The 25,808-nt window shown below is 34.8% G+C and overlaps 1 protein-coding gene across 1 annotated transcript in view; it reads left to right on the plus strand.

Annotated features, from left to right (window-relative positions):
- LOC145261201 (neprilysin-1-like) overlaps nt 1-25,808 on the plus strand; it is a 268,434-nt gene that overhangs the window by 199,586 nt on the left and 43,040 nt on the right. The window contains exons 13-17 of the mRNA XM_080119541.1: nt 1,652-1,729; nt 5,128-5,231; nt 9,263-9,321; nt 16,109-16,160; nt 20,565-20,632. Of these exons, the coding sequence (XP_079975667.1) occupies nt 1,652-1,729; nt 5,128-5,231; nt 9,263-9,321; nt 16,109-16,160; nt 20,565-20,632 (361 nt within the window). The remainder of the gene's footprint in view (nt 1-1,651; nt 1,730-5,127; nt 5,232-9,262; nt 9,322-16,108; nt 16,161-20,564; nt 20,633-25,808) is intronic.

Genomic DNA, 25,808 nt, shown 5'->3' on the forward strand with positions numbered 1-25,808 from the left:
CAATGGCGTATCTGAAATAGACATTGTGTTCGGGCATTACATGAAAGTTTTTTTTTTCTGCTATAAGTTCATCCCCTCCCTTTGACTTAAAGTGTCATCCTTTTTTCTTTTGTATTTGTTTCCGCAGCATCATCATCATCATCATCATCATCATCACCATCATCATTGTTTTGCTATCATCAACAGCAGCAGCAAAATCATCATCATTATCGTTTTCATCATCATCATCATCATCATCATTGTTTTACTATCATCAACAGCAGCAACGACATCATCATCATTATTGTTTTCATCGTCATCATCAACATGATCATGATCGCTTTCATCATTATTGTCACCATCGTTACCATCGTTTCATCATCATCATTGTCGTTATCACCAATATCATCATGATCGTTGTCGTCATCATCATCATCATCATCATCATCATCATAATCTTTGGAATACATTTGTCTTACATGCTGGCATGTGTTGGACAGCTTTTAGAAATTGACTTCCAAACTAACCTATCTCTGGCCAAGACTCAAACTTATCTCTATAACTTGCTTCCTATGGCTTCCTTGACCTTCCTCTGTCAATTGATCCTGCTGCATCAAATCTTCTGCATCCACTAATATAAGCATTCTCATCCATTCCATCATCATCATCATCATCATCATCATCATCATCATCATCATCGTCATCGTCATCGTCATCGTCATCATTATCATCATCAAGTTTACCTATGGGTTTACATGTGTTGGACAGTTTTGAGAAATTGACTTTCAAACTAACCTATCTCTGGCCAGGTCTTTATTTACCCCTTTTTGTCTCAATTCCATCCTTACCATCTCTCATGTTTTGATTGTCCTTCCTTTGCCAACAGATCCTGCTATCTAATCACGCAAGCACTCTCGTCAATTATTTCAATGTGACCAAACCAATGTGGTCTCCTGTTTTGCACACATATCCCTATAAATAGTTTTAATCACCGAAAGTCAAATAACCAATTTTAAATTAGATATTCACCATTTATTCAAAAAATTCTATTTCAAAAGAGGCACTCAACCTAGGTTCGTTGAACTGAGTTCGTCCAAAGGAGGAAGTTTCATGAGAATGTTACATTTGAAGCAGTTCTCAGTGGCTTATATATCCCTTTACTCCCCACATTCTATGAGCGATGTTTCTGATGAAGGGGGAAGAATTGCTGTTTTCTGGGCCGGAATCTATCCATCTAACACTTATTGTTAGCTAGTTTCTGACCTTGAAGTGGTATTTTTATTTTTATTTTTTTAGCTCCTTACATAAAGTGGCTTCATGCCTCGTCTGGAGCTGTTTCCATTAAAATAATAATAATCCAAATCGGTAAGTGAAATATATTCTAAACTCATTTATTTCTCATCACCTAGTATTTCCATCATCATCATCATCATCATCATCATCATCATCATCATCATCATCATCTCCGTTTTAGATGCTGGCATATGCTGGACAGCTTTTAGACATTTACTTCCAAACTAACCTATCTCTGGTTGGGTCTTTTTGATCCCTTCCACTGATGTTTTCCTTGATTCCCTCCCCCATGAAATGAACCTGCTACCTCCTATAATCCATACCATACCTGCAATTTATTTAGGATTTGAAACATCAACGTTTGCTTCCTGCTTTTCAGGTTGATACGATGAAAGACAAAATTGGTTATCCAGAATTTATTCTCGAAAAGACAAAACTGGATGAACTCTACAAATCGGTAAGTAAAATATATTCTAAACTTTTTTGGGTTCTCATGTGGTTGTTGTCTCCTTGTTTCTTGCTTTAGTCTTTTTTCACTCGCATGCCTCTATTCTAAGTTCGTAGCAGTGGGCCGAACTCAGTGAATATTTTTTTTTTTTTACCAAAACGGTCATTAACAAATTTTTTGAAACATGTTTCAAACTGATATAAATTAGGCACAGTAAAAAAAATTCAATTAAAACTAAAATCTCACAGAAGAGATGTTGCGAGTTTGTCTCTGATGTATCGTTATTTTCATGGAAAGTGTTCGACTGAGCTTCAATCTATGGTCCCCCCTCGCCAAACTTTCACAAGAAACACTCGTCTAGCTGTAAACACTATCAATAATTACCCCCACTCTTTATCTGTGCCTAAACCTAAACGTAGATTCCATGAACAAAGCTTCTTTCTTAGAACTGCACGCCTGTGGAATTGTCTTCCGTTTTCCTGCTTTCCGGCTGACTACAATATGGTTGTGTTCAAGTCTAAAGTAAATAAGTTCTTGATGAGCCGTTCCATATAAGTTATTAAATTTACCAAATTTTCATTACTAATGATTACTATATTGACCAATTTCTACTGTACACTCTTTAACTCTTATCCTTGAGTGGCCTCTGGGCCTTGATAATGTGGTGATGCCTTTGTAAAAAAAAAAAAAAAAAAAAAAATCATTTTCCTTATTTCGAATTATTTAATTTAGTAAAATTGTCACTTTTACTTGATTACTAAATTCAAAAATCTATTTTTCATAACATTCATTTTTTTTTATTTAAGAAAATCCAAAAATTTTAACAGCAAAAGTAAGTTCGTGTGGGACCCAAGCTTCAAGTTTTTGTGTGAATCCCATTGACTAAAGGTGGCATGGAATTGTCGCAAAATCACACTTTATCTTTTCACCCAATTCTCTACATGTCTGATGGCCATCTTCCTTCAAAAGATCTCTTGATTGGTCTTTCGGAATGATGAGCGTGATTAAGGCCAAAATTACCGTGTTTGAATCTGATAAACCAATCTCAAACAATTCTCTCAGCTATAACGTTTTCTCCATATACGGCACAAATATCGTTGGTCACTTCACTCGCTTTTTGATCTCGACTAAAGGCAAAAAGAAAGGTGTCGAATATGTGTTTTTTTTTTTTATCTACTTGACGATCCATTCGACGGTTCTGAAAAACGAGAAAAAATTATATGAGCAAAAAAAGAAAAAAAAAACGATGACCATTATCTTGTAGAACAGAATATGTGCTTTCTAATGATATATAACACTTTGCCAAATATCAAAGCATGTTTTTAAAACAACATTTGTTTAAGAAATGGCGGGAACTTATGCAACAACCTGATATTTTCATGTTAAATTCGATTCTTACGATATTTGGTAATTGTATCGCAATCGGGAAAAATAGTGGAATTGTCACATTACTAATATATATACGAGTGGCGTGCAATAAGTAATGCCCCTGACCCACTTGCAGTTGTCTAATCTAGCTGAAATTTTCCATGTGCAATGATTTATATCTCTACGGGTTATGTGGAAAATTACAGCTCTGAACTAATTGTGATTTCTGTTTTACAGGTGTTTGAACTGAGTCAGGTGTGAAATGGAGCCTGTTGAATGTCGAGCAGTGATCCGGTTTTTGTATTTGAAAGGACGCACACCACAGGAGACTTTTGATGAAATGAAAGAAACTTATGGAGATAATGCCCCATCATATGACCTTGTAAAACGCTGGTATCGTGAATTCAAACATGGCCGGAAGTCTGTGGAAACAGCTCCCAGACCTGGTCGCCCTCCTTCTGCCATTGATGAGACATCTGTCTGTCAAGTTGAGGCTGCCATTTTGGAAGATCGGCGCATTACTATTTGCCAAATAGCCCAAGATGTCAAGATTAGTACAGGGTCTGTCGAAACTATCATTCATGACAATTTGCATATGCATAAGGTGTCTTTGACGCGGAGGTGAAAAGGAAATAGGGAAAAAAACCTGCCACCTAACCATCTCGACCACGGGAATAAATGAATTGATAAGTGAGTTAAGTTGACGTTTATAAAGCGAAATTAAAAGGTGCAAGAACGTTAAGTTGCGTGATGTTTGACCTAGTTTTGCGCTGGAAGCAGTTTCTGTTTTTCCCGCTACGCGGCGATCAAAAAATATCTTGAAAATAGCTTGTAAAAGTCGGGTAAATTAAGCTGTGACCCGAGTTCCCTAGTCGTAGATATTATTATTTAGACAGCATATAAAAAGTTTTTAGAAGGAGCGAGCCAACCGAGAATGACGGCGAAAAAAGTCTTTTGTAGACATACACAAAAAGCGAACACACATACATACATGCATACATACATACATTTTCGCTTTTATATATATAGATGATAGGTTATGAAAAGGAAGGGTTGTAAACAGATAGCTTTGAATTTGGGGGTATCAAAACCAAAGTAAAAGATGATGAAAGTAAAAATAAAATAGATAAACCCATAATTTATTATACCATACCTGTTCACACTGAAACACTTATCCCAATATTCTGTGGATCTATATTAAAAAACCTTGTTAAATTTTGTGACATATTTCCATTCTATGGAGGTCAGGCGCAAACGAACACCCCATAATTTTATTATACTATATTTCTTCAAACTGAAACATAATTATCAAAGTATACTTACGCAGATAGATATGAAAAGTCTTTATTAAAGTTTGTGCCTATTTCCATTCTATAGAGGCCAGGCGCGAACGCAGGCCCCACAATTTTATTATACCATCCCTATTTAAGTTGAAACATACTTATCAAAGTATCATTATGTACATCTATATCAAAAACACTTGTAAACGTTTTTTTTTTTATTTTAAAATTTTATATTTCCATACTTTGTGGACCAGGCGCGTACACAGACCCCACAATTTTAATTAATCATCATTATGCCAGATCAAACATACACATTCCTGTGTCTCGATACATCTTCTATCATTATATGTGATCAGTTTTCTAGAATAGTCAACCATATAGGAGCCTATTCGTGACCAGACACACACAGACGTTCAGCTTTATATTATATATATATATATATAGAGAGAGAGAGAAAATAAAAAAGGAACAAACCGTATTATGTGTTCACCAACGTTTCGTCTTTATTTCGAGACTTCCTCTGGGTGAAATAAAGACGAAACGTTGGTGAACACATAATACGGTTTGTTCCTTTTTTATTTTCTCAATTTTGTCGGAATACTATTTCCATTATTTTCATCATATATATATATATATATATATATATATATATATATATATATATATATATATATATATATATATATATATATATATAAAGATTAAAATAGATTGTTTCTTGTTTTAAGGATGATTTTATTTTCTCTTTTATTTAAGTTAACGGTGAAGCCTGGCCAGTATTTTGAGAACGTCCATCGATTAATGAAGTTTAAGGCATCAGAGGAAGTAAATAGATTGCGCCAAGAAGTGGACAAAGACAAGTAAGTATATTTCTTAGTTGTAAAATAACCGGATAAGATACTATTGTTATTATTTATACTCACTAGGAGTTTTCACACAGGCCATCATCAAAGATTTCTCTCTGTCAACAACCTGTGGTGCTCCCTGGAGTCTAAGTGACAACAAGTCTCTCCAGATTTTCAGTACTCTCCAACTATTTCGGTAATCTTTGCGAATGAATTTGCGTTATCACAACATTGATTTCTCATTGACAAAAACCACTGACTTTAACGGAAATTTTGAGTGGCAATAAGCCTGCCCAACGCTCTAGTCCTCATTGCAGTCATCCAATAAAAGTCTGGTTAGTGCTTTCTCTCCCCAGTCTTTTTCACCCTCGTTATTATTATTATTATTATTATTATTATTATTATTATTAATCTGTGATGTTTCCTGGAGTCTGAGTGACAACAAGTCTTCCCAGATTTTCGATAGTCTCCACTTATCTCCATAACCAGTGCAGATGACTTCATGTTATCACAACTGCCGCTTACATTTTCTTTCTTGCTTGCAACAACCTTTGGTATTCCCTGGGGTTTGGGTGACAAAAAATCTCCCTAAGGCCATAGTGCTCTCTGTGCTTTTCAAATAATATCTGGTTAGTGCTCTCCCTCCTAAGTTATCCTGGATCCTTCAGGACTTCTTGGTGTGGCATCATCTGATGTAGACGCCACCATTTTATGGAGGGAAGAAGGCATAGTTAATTTACGAGGGGCGTGCAATAAGTAATGCCCTGACCCACTTGCAGTTGTCTTATCTAGCTGAAATTTTCCATGTGCAATGATTTATATCTCTACGGGTTATGTGGCAAATTACAGCTCTAAACTAATTGTGGTTTCTGTTTTACAAGTGTTCGAACTGAGTCAGGTGTGAAATGGAGCCTGTTGAATGTCGAGCAGTGATCCGGTTTTTGTATTTGAAAGGACGCACACCACAGGAGACTTTTGATGAAATGAAAGAAACTTATGGAGATAATGCCCCATCATATGACCTTGTAAAACACTGGCATCGTGAATTCAAACATGGCCGGAAGTCTGTGGAAACAGCTCCCAGACTTGGTCGCCCACCCACCTCTTCTGCCATTGATGAGACATCTGTCCGTCAAGTTGAGGCTGCCATTTTGGAAGATCTGTGCATTACTATTCGCCAAATAGCCCAAGATGTCAAGATTAGTACAGGGTCTGTGGAAACTATCATTCATGACAATTATGGATTCCCAGGTTGCTCACACCATTCCAGAAGTGAGAACGCGTCGAGTGCTCGAGGATGAATTTGGAGATGTGCCAAGAAGATGAGTCAAAGTTTTTCAAAAGACTGATTACACAGGATAGAACCTGGGTCAATCACTATGATCCAGAGACACAAGGCCCAGTCAATGCAGTGGAAGCACTTGGACTCACCACCTCCAAAGAAAGCAAGGGTGCAGCCCTCTGCTGGCAAGGTCATGCTCACAGTTTTCTGGGACCAGGACGAAGTAGTGATGACAGATTTCCTGGCAAAGTGTACCAAAACTGCAGGAGCCTATTATGCTTCACTTCTGAGGAAATTAAAGGAAGCTATCAAAATCAAGAGATGGGGCAAGATCAGCAAAGGTACCTTCCTCCTGCAGGACAAGGCTCTGGTCCACAACTCGCATGTCACCAGATCAGAAGCACGGGCGTGTGGTTATGAAATTTTCTCCCATCCTCCCTACTCTCCTGACCTTGCACCCTCTGACTTTCACCTCTTCCCAGCCATGAAGTTGTTTTTAAAAGGAAAGCGTTTCCCAGATGATGCACCCTTGATTTCTGAAGTCATGTCGTGGATGGAGGACCAACCTGGGGTGTTCTACAAAGACGATCTCCAGAGCTGCATCAAACGATGGGAGAAATGCGTAACTCTGGGTGGTTCCTATGTAGAGAAAGACTGATAACTGTGCCAAGTTTCGTTGCTCTACTGCTATGGGAAGTGGGTCAGGGGCATTACTTATTGCATGCCCCTCGTAACATTCTGTTATTTCGATTTTCTTGGTTTCCTGTGGTCTTATTGCTTCTGTTTTTGTATTAGTATTCGCAGATATTATTATTATCATTATTATTATTATTAGTAGTAGTAGTAGTAGTAGTAGTATAAAAGTAATAACAAAATATTATGATATCTATTATATACAGTATATCTATGTGAGAGACTCTTTGAAAAGTTATTAAGGTAAATATTCGTTTCATTAATACTTTTATCTAATTACTGAGTAAGCTAACGATAGTTTCGTATTTAACTATTTAATAGTTTCTAGACGCACATGGACATGACTATGAATATTATTTTAGCTGACAATTTCTTATAAATACTTTATAAATAGGCTCTTCCAGTTTGTTTTTGTGTGGAATTTTATCTGATTCTAAATTGCGAAATTGTGAATTCACGTTCCTAGCTTTGCTTCGAAAATTCCAAGATGGCAGCCTGAGAGCTTTCCCTTTTTTTTGTCTTTTTTGGGGGGAGCGGGAGGAGGTTCTTCTTTGGATATCATCTTTAAGTAAGTTTTTCAAATTTTTAAATTTCCTTCCTACTCATTTTACGGATCCGTCTTAGGTCTTTGTGGCTATATTTTATAATCTCTGTTAATTTCTGTATAGCTGTATGATCACATGATGGACTGTAGCGAAACAAGTGTACGCCATTCGACTATATTATAATTAAAAATTAAAAATAAATTTAAAAAAATATGATTGTGGGTTGTATCTATCCCTTTATCATAAGAATGTAATCTACAAATATATATGCTCTAAAGCCGGAATATATCTTCATTGAGCTTGTAATTTTAAAAATTTGGACTATATTATAAGCAATATATACCTAAAAGAAATTTATTGTTATACAAACTCAAAAATTATATATATATATATATATATATATATATATATATATAGTCTGTTTATTATACAAACATTATTGGTTACATATGTGCATACATGTGTCAGTGGCATCCTAATTCAAAGAGACTACTTCATCAGACCAAAAAAGGAGCGATATTGATAAGAGAGTGAAGTTTACATTGTTTTTTTATAAGATATTCTGGTGTGGTTTACGCGTTGGAAGAAAGTGGAATGCACATATACATTTGTTCAAGCTTAAAAATACCCCAAAGTAAAAACGATTGAATTTCACGAAGTTGCTGATAGTGCTCAATAAAAAAGCAAAATATTATTTTATTCAATTTAGGTGAATAAAATCACCATTAGTCGCGACAATAAATTTATTGTTTCAATCTAAAAAGACGTTATCAGCGTCTGATTTTTGTCCAGTCATTTTAGATTAAAACAGCAGATTTATTGTAGCAACTAATGGTAGTTTTTTTTGCCAAAATTGAATAAAATAATATATAGGTATATATGTATGTATATATATATATATATATATATATATATATATATATATATATATATATCATACGTACGCGCGCTAGCACATACACACACACACATATGAGGTAAATAAAATTATGAAATCATCATTTTCATATGCTCTTAGAATTCAACTTAAGCAATAAATCTGTGTACGATCGTTTCTAAGATGATATTAATTTTATTGATATTGAATCTCATCATCACGGGAATTATCACAAAATTAAACTTACAGAACAACATAATGACTAATGTGAGGTCAACCAGGAGTTATACATCAAATCCAGAGATAGCGATAACGATGCAATACGGTAATTTTAAAACAAATCGAAACGTTTATTAAGCAAGCATATCGAATAGACATTAGGGCAGAAAGAGAGAGAAAGAGAGAGAGAGAGAGAAAGGAGAGGAGGGGGAGATTATATAAATATTCGCAGACATATGTTTCGTCTTTTGAAGGCTTATCACTGTGGCTTTATCTAAACAACACATCAACCTATAGGCTTGAATCTAGATCTTGAGTTACCGCTTACTACGAAAGTTCAACATATCTGCAAAAGTGTTTATTATTAACGCTTTCTTGCTATACATTATCGTTGTTTTTCTATTCTTTTCCTCATTTGTTTTCTTTTCAGGTGGTGGCAGTCGCCAGCTGTCGTTAATGCATTCTACGACCCAAATACGAACAATATGGGTAAAATAGTTTCATCCTTTTTTTGCATTTGTTTACTGTTTGAGGGGGGGTAGTGGTATTGAGTTCTCTACCCCATGCAAAAACTTAGACACCAGGGTCAAAAAGTGGGATTGAGAAGTCAGCGCCCCCGAGGAGGGAGCACGCTGACCTGCAAAAAAGTGCTAGAGCAGCCCCTTCGGCATTATCTTGTGAGGACGCCTTAGGCGATTAGCAATAAACTACTCTTTCTCAAAGCACAGCCTGGGAGGATGGACCTCCTAGAACTGCACAGAACTTAACACCCACCTCCAAATCAACAGGGACCAGGTCATTACAGGAATGGTCTAATCTCTGTCGATTTTGCGGGCCTGGGATAAAATCCCTAAAAAAAAAAATTTTTCAGTACAGCTTAATTTTTATTTTTACATAATAATTGTGCTTGTTCCTCTCTGAGATAGTTTCTGGTGCTACCAGATCAGCCTGTACGAAGATATCGGCTTCCTGACCTAAAATGTACCAAACATTGATATTATTGTTTTTTTCCCCTTTCCCTTTACAAAACTCAATCATATTCTGCATAGCTAAAAATAACAAAAAAAATCAACCCATTTTTCCCGACAAACCAAAACAAACACCACGGATAAATATTTAAAGATTTAAATATCTTTGACCATAAAATCTTTTACCAAAATGACCAGATTCAGCATTAAATAATCTGAAAAAGGTTGATATGACTTAAAACAAAACAACCAAACTAAATTCCATGAATAAATAATTAAAGATATTAAGAACTTGAAGGATAAATCGTTTTCCAAAATTTCTGGATTCAGCATTAAATAACCCGAGCAGGGTTGATATGTCGAAAAACAAAACAACCAAACAAAACTCTGCAAATAAATATTTGAAAATATAAATAACTTGAAACATAAAAACTATTTCCAAAATAAATGGATTCGGCATTAAATAACACGAAAAGGGTTGATATGCCGTAAAATAAAACAACCAAACCAAGTTTGTTGTCATATAACTGGGCTGGTGGACCACCACTAGTTTCTCCCTCTTAGACAAATATGACAACAATATTTGGTTTGGTTGTTTTATTTTATGGCATATCAACCCTTTTCGTGTTATTTAATGTTGGATCCAAGAAATTTTAAGAAAAAGATCTTATCCTTCACGTTCGATTATATTTTCAATTATTTATTCATGGAATTTAGTTTGGTTGTTTTGTTTTAAACCATATTAACCTTTTTTAGATTATTTTATGTTGAATCTGATTATTTAATGTTGCATTTTGGCAAAAGTTTTTATGGTCAAAGTTCTTTAAATCTTCAAATATTTATCCATGGTGTTTCTTTTGGTTAGTAGGGGAAAATTGTTTTTGTTTTTTTGTTTTTTTAGCTATGCAGAACATGATTGAGTTTTTTAAAAGGAAATTTCTAAAAATCTTATATCTAAGGTTCCATATTGTTGGCCAAACTCCACCCTCTTCGCCTACCACAATGCTGTATCCCTGTTTTACAAGTACTTATAATGGAATGTGCTCTGATGAACTTACAACACTTCTGCCTCCTTAACGTAAATACTCCTGACTAACCTAACAAGCAGCAAAATTCTACCTTTTCACTGTTAAGGTCACTCGATGTCAGACGCCTTTGACTTTAATACAATGTGCCTTTGATAAGTTTCCAGACGTTTTTGTATGGCCACTTTTATTGATAGTACACACATGAAACTCTACTCCCCTTCGAAGTAATCTCCTCCGGTTGCAATGCAGTTGTTGTACTGTTCCAACAACTTCTGAAAGGCCCCATGGAGGTCCTCTTTTGTGAGCGTGTCAATGACTCTCATCACAGCCTTTTTCATCTCCTCAATTGTCTCATAACGACAGTCTCTAAGGTTTTCCTTGAGCTTGGCGAATAACTAAAAGTCACAGGGAGCAAGCTCTGGGCTATTAGGAAGGTGGAGAACTGTCTTGATGCCCATCTTGATCAAATAGTCTGTGACAAGGGTGGAATTCTGGGCTGATGCATCAGAACAAACTTTGCGCAAATCTTCCACATCTTCAGTTTCTCGCGAATAATTGTGTACAGTTCCCACACTGACATCAAACTGTGCTCTTATTGTCTTTATAGACACACGACGGTCCTTATCCATGAAATTCGTTATTTGACCAATCAACTCTGGTGTTCTGACTTCCTTACTCCACCCATACCTCTTTTCATCCCTCACAGATTTCTTGCCTTCCTGGAATCTTTTATGCCACTAAAAAACTGTTGCTCGAATCATGAAGAAAATTGCCAGTTTCATGCTACAGGCCTCCATGAAAAAGTATGTTGCACAATGATGTCTCAACTGTTATGGCCAAGTCACACGCCGCCAGTCATGCAAAGCGTTCCAAAATGTGACCCACATTAATGTCGGTAGCCCAAAACGATGTAATAGTCTGAAGAAATAAAAAAGAATGCTTGCTTACTTTTAAGTATGTCAATTTAATTTTTTTTTAATCTATATAGATAAAACAGTAGTATTTTTGTGTGTTCAATAACCGATAAACTCTTAAACCACTGGTCACATAACACCGAAATTAACAAGAAATAGTAATCATACACCAAGGATGGTTTATAACGAGTAAAATCTTTGTTTGGGTGGATGAATAACGCATGCCAGCAAGTTGAAATGCAAAATGTTCATTTCAACTTGCCGACATATTTCTATTATTTTTGCACATGCACAAATTCATTCATAGCTTGAAGTGGTTTAATTTTAAATCTCTTTTATCTATCGGTCAATAGCTCAAATGGTAGGGAACATAGCTGGAGTGCTAAATGTTTTGGTTTCAATTCGCAATTAGTCGCAAAATATTATAGGTATTATTGATGATCGAATCCATGTTCGCCAGTGTTATAGCAAATTATCATGAATGCATACTTTCGAATCCTCATTCGCCAGTGTTATAACCCTAGTTAAAGGGTTACAAGGAAAACAGAACACGGGAATTGAGTAGAAAAATGCATTAACAAGAACATACAAAAGCCAACGAACAAGCTCTGTGGTTCTCCTGATCTAGACTCTGCAATTAATGCCTAGTCTTCTACTATCATACGAATCCGTCAATCTGAAGCCCTCTCTTTTGGCTCAGAAGTACTGTGGAAACTAATGGAAGACACTCAACCACCTGAGAATAGGAATTGGTTGATCAAATGCTGTTATGGCCAGATGGGCTACAAAACCGACTCCAGCATCTGTGAATGTGGAGAGAAGGACCATACGATGCAATATTGCCTTTTGTACTCTTTACTGCCCATTGCGCAACCAATGCAGCTTGAAAGATCTTGCAGGATGCAACAATTATGCAAAGGACTGCATAAAAATGTTGAAAACTGTCGTATGACCCCAAGACATGTGAATGATAATAATACTAATACTACTACTACTACTAATAGTAATAATAATGTAGTCCGTCAGCCTTGACGATGACAAGTCGGGGCCTCAGTGCTTTATCCTTCAGTACAGGACTTTCCACCTTGGTTCCTAACTTGCTTGCACAGTTTAGATATAGTATTTGTTGCGCATCAGATAAACACCCTCTGAACCTCCAATGCTCATTTCCAGTGGAGCGAACCCACGACGACTGGCAGCAGAGGAGGCCGCAGCTTCAGACCGAAAGTAATCTCAGTGAGGTAGACAGTCGCCCTATCGTGTCTGCTACTACACCTTTTCTTTCTGGATGAGGTTCCATAGCCTTTTAAGGAAAACTGCAAGGCAGCAGTAGGATTTGAAGTCAGAGTTCCCATCTCTTAGCCTTATGTTGTGATAAGACTCACAAGGCAGTGATTTGGGGGTTGGTTCCCCTAGTCTTTGCCCAACCAAGGGCACCCAAAAGACAGCGGGATAGGGTTGGTAGTGTGCCAGGGCGTGTCCACACATCAGTGGTCGATAACGCAGTACCTCTGGGGTCCCTACTACTCCGAGATCTTCTGTAGGTTTAGCCTGTGTGGCGAACATGGAGGCACTGTAGAAGTCTTGATGATGGAGAGGCTATGTACTGGCAGGAAAGACTTATACATAGCTGCCCCCTTTTCACTGTGAAGTTAGCCAGCGGTGTTAGCTGGAAGCGAGAAGGCATGCAAGCATGAACTTAACACTAACTTGTGCCTAACATACTAGACGCATCACGTCCCCCTGCTGGATTAACAATCCAAACACACACACTTTAATAATAATAATAACAATAATGATGATGATGATGATGATGGTGGTGGTGGTGGTGGTGGTGGTGGTGGTGGTGGTGGTGGTGATGATGATGATGATGATGATGATGATGATGATGATGATGATGACCCTATCTATCTGCAAACGGGAATAGGATAATCTAAAATAGCTATGACTGGATGAGTCTACAAAACCAACCCAATCATCTGCGAATGTGGGGGAAGAATTGCATTTTCTACCCTCTACTGCTCAACCAGTGCAGCTCGAAACACTTTTCAGGGTACAATAATAATGTATAAGTGTGAAACTGTCATGATCGCATGCTTGAAAAATATGCAAAGAAGAAAAAGCAAGAGGAAACATAGGTCGAGTGCATTTGTATACATAGTAAAAGCAAAGTTTTATTATATGTTGTGCCTTTCATTGAATACAGACAGTAAAAAGGGCAGGTGCTGTTAACAGCCACTACCAAAGATGGCATATGTGATTTTTTTTTTTTTTTTTTTTTACTGAAACACCTGGCGATTTTTTCTTCTTTGCTCACCCAGGAAAAAAATCGATTTTGACATTTAACTACATTGTAGAATTTCCCCTTTATTTTCCATCCCCCCCTCTTTTTTCAAATAGTGTGAATTGTCACACATATGTAAATATTAAGCAATAAACTTTCCTTACAGGCAGTTTTAACATTTATCTTTTGTGCTATTTAAAAGAGGGAAAGAAATGTCAACAACAACAAAAATGACAAACAACAACAAAAAAACCTTGAAAAATAGACTACTATTCACAACCTATTCACAACCCAACCAAATATGTCTTTTTTTTCTTTATAGGTTTAGCCACTTAAATACTTTGCTTACTTTTTTGTCAATACTGCACTAGATACAGCAATAACAAAGCCCTTCGAAGGATGATCTTTAAACTACATTTTCTGGATAATTATTAAGATTTCATATAACCATTGTAGCATTTTTTAATTTTATTGCATCCGAGATGACGAGGGCTCTTTATGCCAAATTTGATGCGATTATATTCAATAATGTGGAACCTATTAGTATTTTTTAAAAGGCGTCCTTTCATTGAAAATATTAATAAATAAATAAATAAATAGATAAATAAATAAACCAAGCATTGACTGCTTGAACCTATAAAGAAACCAAATGAAAAATTCAGAAAGGTTGGATTGTGGGTGACGGTTTAGTAATTGAATATTTTTACTATTTTTTTAAAAAGATATTTTTTGTAATCTCGAAAAACAATGGATACATGCTGTAAGGTAGTCTATAATTAATTAATAGTTGCATGATGACCAGCTGTTCTAATTCAGTTTCACTTTGCTTTTACAAGTCAAGTTCACGTTGCCGGTCAAATTCAATTTAAGTTGATAGTTCAAGCAAGATTTCACGTTGTTATTTAAGCTTAATTTCACTTTGCCATTTAAGTTCAAGTGGACTTTATTTTTAAAGTTCCATTTCAATTTGCTGATCAAATTAAATTTTATCTTGCTATTAAAATTCAATTTAACTTTGCGGTTCAATTTCAATTTCCCATTGCTGTTCAAGTTCAATTTAACTTTGTTGTTCGAGATCAATTTCAATTTGCCGTTCAAGTTCAATTTATGTTTGTTGTTCCAGTCCAATTCAATTTTGACGTTCAAGTTCAATTTAACTTTGCTATTTAACTTTGCTGTTCAAGTTCAATTTCACTTTGTTGTTTAAATTCAATTTAATTATGCCGTTCAAGTTTAATTTAAATTTTGTGTCTAAGTTCTATTAAACTTTGCTACTCAATTTCAATTTGCAGTTCAAATTCACTTTCACTTACCTGTCCAAGTTCAGTTTCACATTGCCGTTTAAGTTCAATTAAACTTTGCAGTTCAAGTCTAATTTAACTTTGCTGTTCAAGTTCAATTTCAATGTGCCGTTCAAGTTCAATTTAATTTTACTGTTCACGCCTGATTTTACTAAGCTGTTCTAGCTACATTTAATTTTCCTGTTCAAGTATAATTTCATTTTGTCATTCAAGATAAATTAAACTTTGCTGTTCAAATCTAATTTAACTTTGTTGTTCAAGTCTAATTTAACTTTGCTGTTCAATTTCAATTTGCTGTTCTAGTTTAATATTATTTTTCTGTTCAAATTCAATTTAACTTTGCTGTTTTAATTCAATTTAACTTTGTTTACCAAATTTAATTCCAATTTGCCGTTCAAGTTCAATTTAACTTTGCTGTTCAAGTTCACAATTTCAATTTGCCTTCAATATAACTTTGGTGTGCAATTCTAATTTAACTTTGTTGTTCAAGTCCAATTTCAATTTGCTGTTTAAGTTCACTTTCACTTTGAGGTTCAAGTTAAATTTAACTTAACTGTTCTAATTCAATTTCAATTTGCTGTTCAAGTAAAATTTCAATTTGCTGTTCAAGTTCAATTTCAATTCGTTGTTCAAATTCAATTATAATTTTAATTTGCTGCTCAAGTTCAATTTCAATTTGCTGCTCCAATCCAATTTAATTTTACTGTACAAGTTTTGATTTTTTGTTTAGATATCAACATGTATTTAAAATGTTTTTATTTTTGTGTTTTAACTTTTTCAGTTTTTCCTGCTGGCATCTTCCAACCTGTCTTTTACAGTGAACATTATCCCAAGTAAGAAGACTTTTCTCAACCATTTCTTTTTCATTGTACAAGATTTTTCTGAAAAGTAATGAGTGATGTGTGAGCTGTGGATGAAAGAGGGGGGGGTTATCTAATATGTTATTTTAGAACATTTACATTCTGTAACTATTTACATCTTTGTTTTTGTTTTGACCTTCTCTTCTTCACCATAACAATACGTCTGTTCACATTGGCAGGTGCTGGTTATAAAGAATATTGTTGTACTAGACTCATCTCATATTACTCCAAGTGAGATTTTTCTTATCCAAAAACTGAATAGGATCATCAATATGATTTTCTTTGATAGCATATCAAGAGGACCATCGTGACAGAGTAGAGGAGAATTTACAAAACATTTTTCCAACAGCACATAGAATCCTAATAGAGAAGGGTGATAACTTTCATTTAGAAAGTGAATTTTTGTCATGAAAATCGCTTCAGACAAGGTATGAAACCACTTGATTTTAACAGCAAAAAAATACTACTTCAAGGTTAATAATAAGCCAATGGTAAATGTGATATAGATAGATTCCGGCCCAGAAAACAGCAATTTTCCCCCTTTTATCAGAAACATTGCACATAAAATCTGAACTTTGAAGAAAACCTTATGTAATTTGTTTTATATCTGAGCTAATTAGAGAAGAGAATCCTCACACACACACACACACATACACATATATACATATATACAACATTCTGACTTCTGATCATTGAATACTCTTTGACTATTTAGTATGTATGTTCGCTGACTTAACATATATGGGCACTTAATTTTTCTATATTCTTGCGTTAATTGTTAATAGCCTTGAGAATGAATGCTAACCTATGAAACCATGAGTGACTTTTTGACTGGGTTTGTACATTCTGACCAGCAGTAATTATCACTTTCTACACTGATGATTGCAAAAGTATAAAAATAATTGTTCATATTTATTTACAAAATCTCTACTTATATATATAAGGCATTGTGTGTGTATGTGTGTGTGAGTTGGTTTCTTATATATATATATATATATATATATATATATATATATATATATATATATATATATATATATATATATATATATATATATACTAATACTGCACTGGTATTGGTAGCTGGACGTCAGTAGGCACTGGAAACAGGTAGCTAGACGTCAGTGGGTACTGGAACATGGCAGCTGCAGGAAGCTGAAGACTGTAGGAGGCGCTGGAAAGCACTGGAAGCTGCAGGTGGTAGGAAGCTGTAGGTGGTACTGGAAGGCTGCAGGAGGCACTGGAGTGAGCTGGAGTCCACTGGTTGTACAGGGTAGTCTCAGAAAGCAGGCAGGCAGTAGTAGTTTTTATACAAGTACTTTGTGGTGGAAGTAGTTTGTAGAAAGTAGGTCTCAAACGAGCTGTTTGTAGTTAACCCTAAAAAGGGCTGTGTGAACTACACCTGTTACTGCTGCTGATACTTTTTGCATGCTGAGCTTGGTTGATTTGACTGGGAGCATAAAAGTCGCCTTTCAGGAAGCTTCTTGTTCCCTAGCCAAGTTTGATTTTTTTGTTGAGGAAGTATCTTTTTTATGAAAGAATGCTAATATAACACATAACTAGAATTAATTCCCAACTGAACTTGTCACAATCAAAAGAGTTTTAGATGCATATTGATTGTGTATATATTAAGTTCGGCTTTAAATTAAAAGTCTGTTGCTATTGTTTATTTGGGAAAAGTCAAGATTTATGGGGAAGGGGGGTTTCCTCTAGTTTGTGGTTAATACAAAAAAAGAGTTGTTAGCACGCATGCTCATGGTGTGTCGGTCACGTGACTGTTTCTGCTGATGAGCGTATCCATTGTTTGTTGATGTTTGAGTGGAAACCGTGATCTGATACACACTACGACAGATGCACATTGTATTATTCAAGCGTAGCTTGAGGAATACTCATTGCGATTGTTTTTTGTTTGTTTTTTGTAAATGCTAGTGTGTTGACCATTACTAGGCAGTATGGTGGTATGTAATCAAAATGATGACGTCAGAAAATGAAGCCGTCAATAAAGGATGACATCATCCGTTAAAATAGAGATGAAGGATAAACAAGCATACCACAAAATGATGACGTCATTTATTAAATCAGAGAGAGAGCCAGAAGAAAAGATTCCTTTTAACTAGACAATTTTACCTCTTTCAAATCCCATTGTGCTTTCATAACAGCTGTTACGTATTGATTTCTTATTGGTCTTCTCGTGAAGTTGAATGGCAATAAGTGACCCCTAGGTTTCAATAAACCTCCCAAAATAAATAACACACACGCTATCCTATCAATACATAGATTATCATTATTTGTACTCACTAGGAGTTCTCACATTGATCATCAAAGATTACTCACTGATATTCCTTGTAGTGTGGGTGGCGGCAAGGCTCCCTATATTTCCAGTAATCTTCACTGCTATTGATAACCTTTGCAAATAACTTTGCGTTATCGCAACAACCGCTTACCATTGATTCCTCACTGAAAACGATCATTGGTCTTCACTAGAATTTAGGTGGCAATGAGTCTTCTCATGATCCCAGTACTCTCTGCACTCTTTCAGTGAAGGCCTCGTGTGTGCTTTCTCACTTTCCATCCTTTTTGACCATTCATGACTATTTTATATAGTATCAGCCAAGGCTGATGTTTTTTTTAGGGGAGGAGAACATAGTTTATAAGATTTATTTCAGTTTCAGTACCCTTGGTTTTATATAGTGTTCCTTCCATATTTTAGTTTTACTTTTGTTGCAATTTCACTATGGCTGGTTATTCTTTGTAGTTTATGTGGGTTGTTATAACATTCAATTATTATTAGTAGTAGTAGTAGTAGGAGTAGTAGTAGTAGTAGTAGTAGTAGTAGTAGTAGTAGCAGTAATGGTAATATACGGCATAATCCCGTTGACACACTAGTTCCCCTTATATCACCAAAATTAAGTGACATTAAGTCTGTTGAGTACTAAATGGGAATACCATGTGCTGTATGTTCTCTCTGTTTACCTCAGTATTGTTTCTAGTCCTTCTAGAATCCTCCTTGCCACTGGATTTAAAGCTCTGCCGATTGAAGAAAGATTTTGTTTAGGGATTGTGCAACCCTTGCTTATATCACCAAGGTTAGGTAATGTCGTATCTAGCCAGCACCAGATAGGTGACCATTAAGGAGTACCAGAGAAGGATGGTGGGAAAGTTTATGCCAGAGGGCAGCAACACGTTCCCACAAAAATTGCAGTAGTAATAGTAGTAGCAGTAGTAGTAGTAGTAGTTTGTTATCTCCCCTAACTGGGTCATACATGTGACTGACAGATGGATTTAATATTCCCTAGACACTTTCTCCTTTGGTGGAAGCTGGCTCAACTTGTCCAAAGTGGTTGTCCCACCAAATACCATGTATGATATAAGAATGCTACTGAGACACAGAGCACGGTTCATCAAGAAGAGGATTAATGATTCAGGGATGTGAAACAGGTAAATGCGACCATAGTGAGGCTGGAAGGGAAAGTTTCGATGGCAGTGCAACAGTATTGACATACAAAAGCTGGAAGATGGCGGTTGACAGAGTCGCTTCTGTCAACGCTAAGACCATATGGCAAGAAGCTGCCCTCAAAAGACAGTCAGCTCCTTTGGTTTCATTCCCATCATCAGTTGCAGCTTCATCTCTAGTTCCAACCTTAGCAGAATCCAATATGCAACTACAGCAGCAATCTTCCAATGAACGGAAGACTATGTGGAGCAGGATGTTGAAGAACACAATCACCGAGTTGGTTGGGCATTGATAATGAAAAAACTTAGCTAAGGTGCAGACTATAGTCGAAGGCGGCCCAAAGGCTCCCTTTACATTAGCTACTACACTGAGGTCTAGAAGAGAGCGTCACTCCATTCCCAGGATTACTCAACTTGTCCGTGATCTTCCTCCCTTATCGTGCTGAGTTTTTAGCAAAGAAGCATCAAGTACCATTTTTTAAATCTTTGGAATGATTTAACCAAGGATTGAACCCTGACCTATCTAGTATAATAGTATTTGCTCATGGGTCGAGAGATCAGGCTTCAATCAAATATTGATTGATTTAAGCTAAGTGGCCGACTATAGTAGAAGGCGACCTAAAGGTTCATTTTATTCGTTAGCTGATACATCGAGATGTAAGGGAAGGAGTCACTCCATTACCAGGATTAGTCCACTTACCCTTGTTCCTCTCCTATTAATGCTGAGTGTATTATAAAGGGATTTCAAGTACCATTTTTTTAAGTCTTTGGTATGACACAACCGAGAATTGAATCCTGGTCTTGCAGTGTATTAGCAAACACTTTTACCATTATGTCAAATGGGCCAGATAATGAGGCCACCAAAAATTACTGATTTGTAACAGTTTGCAAAAATGCCGGTAAATTGTTTTCATATGTTTTCAGATCTTTGAATTATGGCGGCATCGGTGTTGTCATCGGGCACGAAATCACCCATGGTTTTGATGACAATGGTAAGTTGATCCTCTTTTCCAAGATATTCAAAATTCAGTGGTGCAACGGATAAAAGTGCTTAGTTAATCCTTTTTAAATAACAGTCTCCTGGCAATTGAAGATTCAATAGAGATGATACTAAAAATACAAATTACGAATTACTTTAGAATTATACCGAATTATACCCATCATGGCTGATGGAACGAGAGCAAGCTACCCCCACCCCACCCCCATCGATTAAATACACCTGAAAGTATCCTTTACCTCTATAAGGCCACTATTCGCCCATGCATGTAGTATTGTTTCCACATCTGGGCTCGTGTATCTGCCTCTGGCCTCTTCCTGTTGGATAGGGTCCAAAAAAGAATTTTCAATCTAATAAGTCCCACTTTGTCAACTAAGCTCCAATCCCTGTCCCATCGCCACAATGTTGCATCCCTGTGTCTGTTTTACAAATGTTTTAATGGAATTTGCTCTGATGAACTGATTACACTTGTGACTCCTCGATGTACATATCCCCGACAAACCCGCTTAGCAACAAACTCTCACCCCTTCACTGTTGAGGTCCCTAAATGCCAAGAAGCTTTCTACTCTAATAGTTTCTTCCCTCGAACAGCTATTCTTTGGAATTCCCTCCCTACTACCTGTTATCCTGGCTGTACTGACATGCAGAAGAAGTTTAAATGTAATGTAAACCAACATCTTGTTAATCTCTCCTAGTAGTAACTTCTTACATCCAAGTGACGATATGCCCTGTTAGGGGTGAACGTGAGTAAAAAGTTAAATAAAATAAAGTGTCCTGTTCGAAATTCTGTACGGATCCTTGAGTTCGACATAAAGATTCCCGAGTTTGAAAGAAAGAGTTGGACTAGATGCACCTGAAAAAATATTGGAAATTACATTAGCCAAAACGTTGTTAAAAGAACCATCAAAATGAGAACAGTAAACAATCCAAATAATTCAAATTATCGATCCTTATCTTAAAAACTCTGAAACATTATTAAAGTTCTAATTCTACAATAATCGTATTTGATCCTCCACATTACACCACCTGCAAGACAAGCGTTTTTAAATGTAATCAAAATAGCAACAATAAATTTGTTTTAGTAAAAGATTTTGGTTTTTGTCCATAACCTATCCTATATAAAAAAACAAAAATAAAGAAAAATCTGTATAATGTACAGACCCGTGACACAATGAAAATATCATGTTCCAAAAATCACATAAATTGATCAAGTAGTTTTATTTTCATAAAGAAAATCATTGGGATTAACAGGAATTCATAGGCATTACATCTCGTAAATCTCGCAATTTGGAGTTATTTCCCTTGCTTTTGGATATTTTTTTTTCAAAATGACAGGCGAGTCTGTCACTTCTCTGATATTCATAAAATTTGATTATCTTATTTAAAAATAAAACTACTTGATCAATTTAAGTGATTTTTGGAATATGATACTTTTGTTTCGTCACAGGTGTGCATATCATACAGATTTATCTTTATCTTTGTTTTTTTTTTTAATGTAGGAGGATTCTAGACAAGCCGAAGACTTTCTATTATTGCTATGTATATATTTTAAATGGCATTCACTCTAGGTAGATTGGACCGGCTTCCTCCAAAGGAGGAAGTTTATGGAAATATCAAATTCAAAAGCTATCCCCCGTCGCATGAATATCTTTCTGTTTTTACAATTAATGCAGTAAGGTGTTGACGTCCTTCTATATTCAGCGCCTGATATTCCTAAATGGTTACCTATTTTATACTGATCGGATCATCATTGCTTAACTTTGGTGATATAATGAGAACCGCTGTGTTAATACGATTATGCAATATATATTATTGCTAGAAATGAATTAGAATTCCTATATACTCCTGCTCTAACTCTGGCCATCTGCATTAAAAGTTTTATTCTTATTTTTTAACTTCTATCAATTATGAATTTTCACCTGTGAAAAACATTACCACACGACTGCTTCTCTGCAGACTACAAGATGGTCCTCTTAAACTCCAAAGTCAAGACAAGAAATTCTTGCATAAGACTGTTCGCATGAGTAATCAGACTTTGTTTATTCCATTAATCATTTTAAATCCTCTCTCGATATTCTTCATCATTGAATTTAAAATTCAACTAATTCAATGTTTTTAAGGAAAAATCTTAAATGCCTGTAAAATTATTTCTAAATGTAATCAAAATGTTCATAAAGGGTTTCTCTGGCGAAAGAGTTTCTACAATCACTATATAGTGTTCGAAATGAATTAGAATCTGTGTATACTCCTGTTTTCTACCATTTCTGTACATTTTTTTTTATTCCGTACATATAAAATTTAGGAAACTCTCACATGTAAACAGTACCAATAGCTGCAATACAGACATTTATTGCCAACAATAACAACAAAATTAACAACATAAATTTATAAACAATAAATTATCATATGATATCAGGCTCGACCTTGTAACATGGTTATTATATACTTGTGGCCGAGGATTTGAATCCTGTCATAGTTACCATGCTGATGCGTCGCAATAATGGCGAAACATGTATCCATGAATAAATATTTTATCTTTACCTATAAAAAATAAACAGTAAAATTATGTCTTTGCTGCATTTTTAGTCTCTTACTCTTCAGAGGCTCATCTTAAAAACATAGAAAAACATTATTTTGAACAATTTACAAATTACTCGCTGAGAAGGTTACATATATATATATACATATATATATATATATATATATATATATATATACATAGATTATTTTTCTCTTTCTCTATCCATATATATATATACATATATATATATATATATATATATATATATATATGTCTATATATATATCTATATCTATATATATAGATTATTTTTATCTTTCTCTACCCATATATATATATATATATATATATATATATATATATATATATATATATATATATATATATATATATATATATATGCAAATAGCAGAACAGTACTGTTTATGGATGACTATATATATATATATATATATATATATATATATATATATATTAGTGTTAGGACGACTAATCAGAATGGGAATCTGTACTCGGAAAGATCAGAACTTTTAAGGGTATCGGAATCGGTATCATAATCAGAAAAATCATAGTCTAATTTCCGATTTCAATCAGATTCTTTAAAGTTTTTAAATAAAAAACGAAACAAGCACAGATTGTTTTTGTATTTTTATTAGAAGTTCTTTACAACATAAAACTGAGAAGGGCCACAGAATAGGTTATAAATCTCATTTACAGATTTAACATCGATTAGCAGAGTCTAATTTATTTTATTTATTGGTCATTTATAACTTGCCTATTGCCTTTATAATCGTTTCATTCACTAAAAGGTCGATGTGCCCTCATCCAAGGGAGTTCATATGAATATTAACAAGTTTTAAAATGCTCTAGGCAGGGGAGGGGAGTAAATTTCGTTTGCACCAGCTGTACATTGAAGTGTTTGTCATTGGCTTCTTCTGAAATAATTAAAGTTTTATAGCACCTTTTTGGACACAAGGAAATTCTCAGACTCTCCAAACCTAATTAAATTTGTTTTTATTGGTTTTTATTGTAAGCAAAGTAAATATATCCTAGAGTTCACTTGCCTTTTCAATATCAAAGATTTTAAAAAGCTTTTCACACCTATTTGATAAATGGCCATATCGCGCCTATTAGAGACTTGGACTTTAATATCAAAGATTTAACATGATTGGAATTTTTTTCTGGCGCTGGTTTTGTCTGATTACCACATCCTTTGAAATATTTCATGTTTCCTTATATTCTGTTTGGTTTTGACACAAATGAAAATATACATGAAAATTTCACAAGTTTATCAAAACTTTGGAAGAGCAAACATTGAGAAGTTTGTTAACTTAAAAATAAAACAACTTTCATCTGCATTTAAAATACCCAAAACATATGAGATTCTACTTTTTTAGGCGATTATGTGTGAGCACACTGAAACTTTATTTTAGAATTTAGAATGGGGGTTCAGTTGTGCATATAAATATGGTATAAACTGATCCCATTTCGGTACATTATAACTTTTTAAGCAATTAAGTAATTTTTACCAATAATTCTAAGGCCGGTAATTGCTATATTTTTTGGTATTGCCACCCGTACTTAGGGTTAGTAGTAGAAAAGGAACGTAGTTTTTATGACGTTTAACAATACTATATATTAATACAATAGTGCGTGTGTTATTTATTTTGTGTAATCATGGATTCCTATTTCTTATAAATAATTTTACCAAGAATTTTTCATAATTTTTGGTTTCGGTTTGCACTCAAGTCATTTATTTTTTTATAAATAATTTTACCAAGAATTCTTCATAAGTTTCGATTTTGATTTCGATTATAGCTGATGGAACTCCAGTGATCCATTTTTCTTTTAAATAAATAATTTTATCAAGAATTCTTTATAAACTTTTGGTTTCGGTTTCGATTATAGCTGAAGGACTCAAGCTGATGCACCAAAATCATATGGATATTTTTTTAATAATATATAAAAATCGATAGAACATTAACTCTATAATAATATATACGGAATTTGCAAGAATTAAAATATCATATTTAAGCGTACTTAACAACTTAGCTAAGCCGGGCGTCCTTGCTAGCTTAGATAAATACTTTTCCAGTTTTAACACGGGTTAAAATAATATGAGCATTTCTATTTACGCCATGAATACCAACATCAATATATTACATATGAATGACTCCCCTGTGGAATTTCCACAGGTCCTGCTAGTTGTTATTATTTGCATCTCGTTTTTGTTTTGTTTTTTTACAGAAAAGCAAATCAATTTAATAATCCACCAAATTTATATAATCAAAATAAAATTTAAACATTCACAGAAGAAATGCACATAATAGTTAATGAAGCCCAACTCCCTCTCCGTGTTAAAAATGGTTTTCCACATAGTAACATTATTAATTAGAAATTCGTTCGTAACAATGGAGACGTTGTTAATATTTTGTTCTTACATCGTTTTCTTATTTTATCTACCAATCGTCGACTATTTTCAACTATTTATGAAAACTTTCAAGTAGTATGTTGTATAGTAACGACGAACTGATACAATTTGGCTTTGTTTAAAATCGAAATAAATCTTTTGTTGTCTTTCAATTTGCAATACATTACAAGGAAAACATTTGAGAAAAAATACACCCGGTAATTACCCAGGGATTACTGT

The sequence above is a fragment of the Euprymna scolopes genome, chromosome 37 (genome assembly GCF_053919585.1).
Source record: "Euprymna scolopes isolate OS-2025 chromosome 37, ASM5391958v1, whole genome shotgun sequence".
NCBI lineage: Eukaryota > Metazoa > Mollusca > Cephalopoda > Sepiida > Sepiolidae > Euprymna > Euprymna scolopes.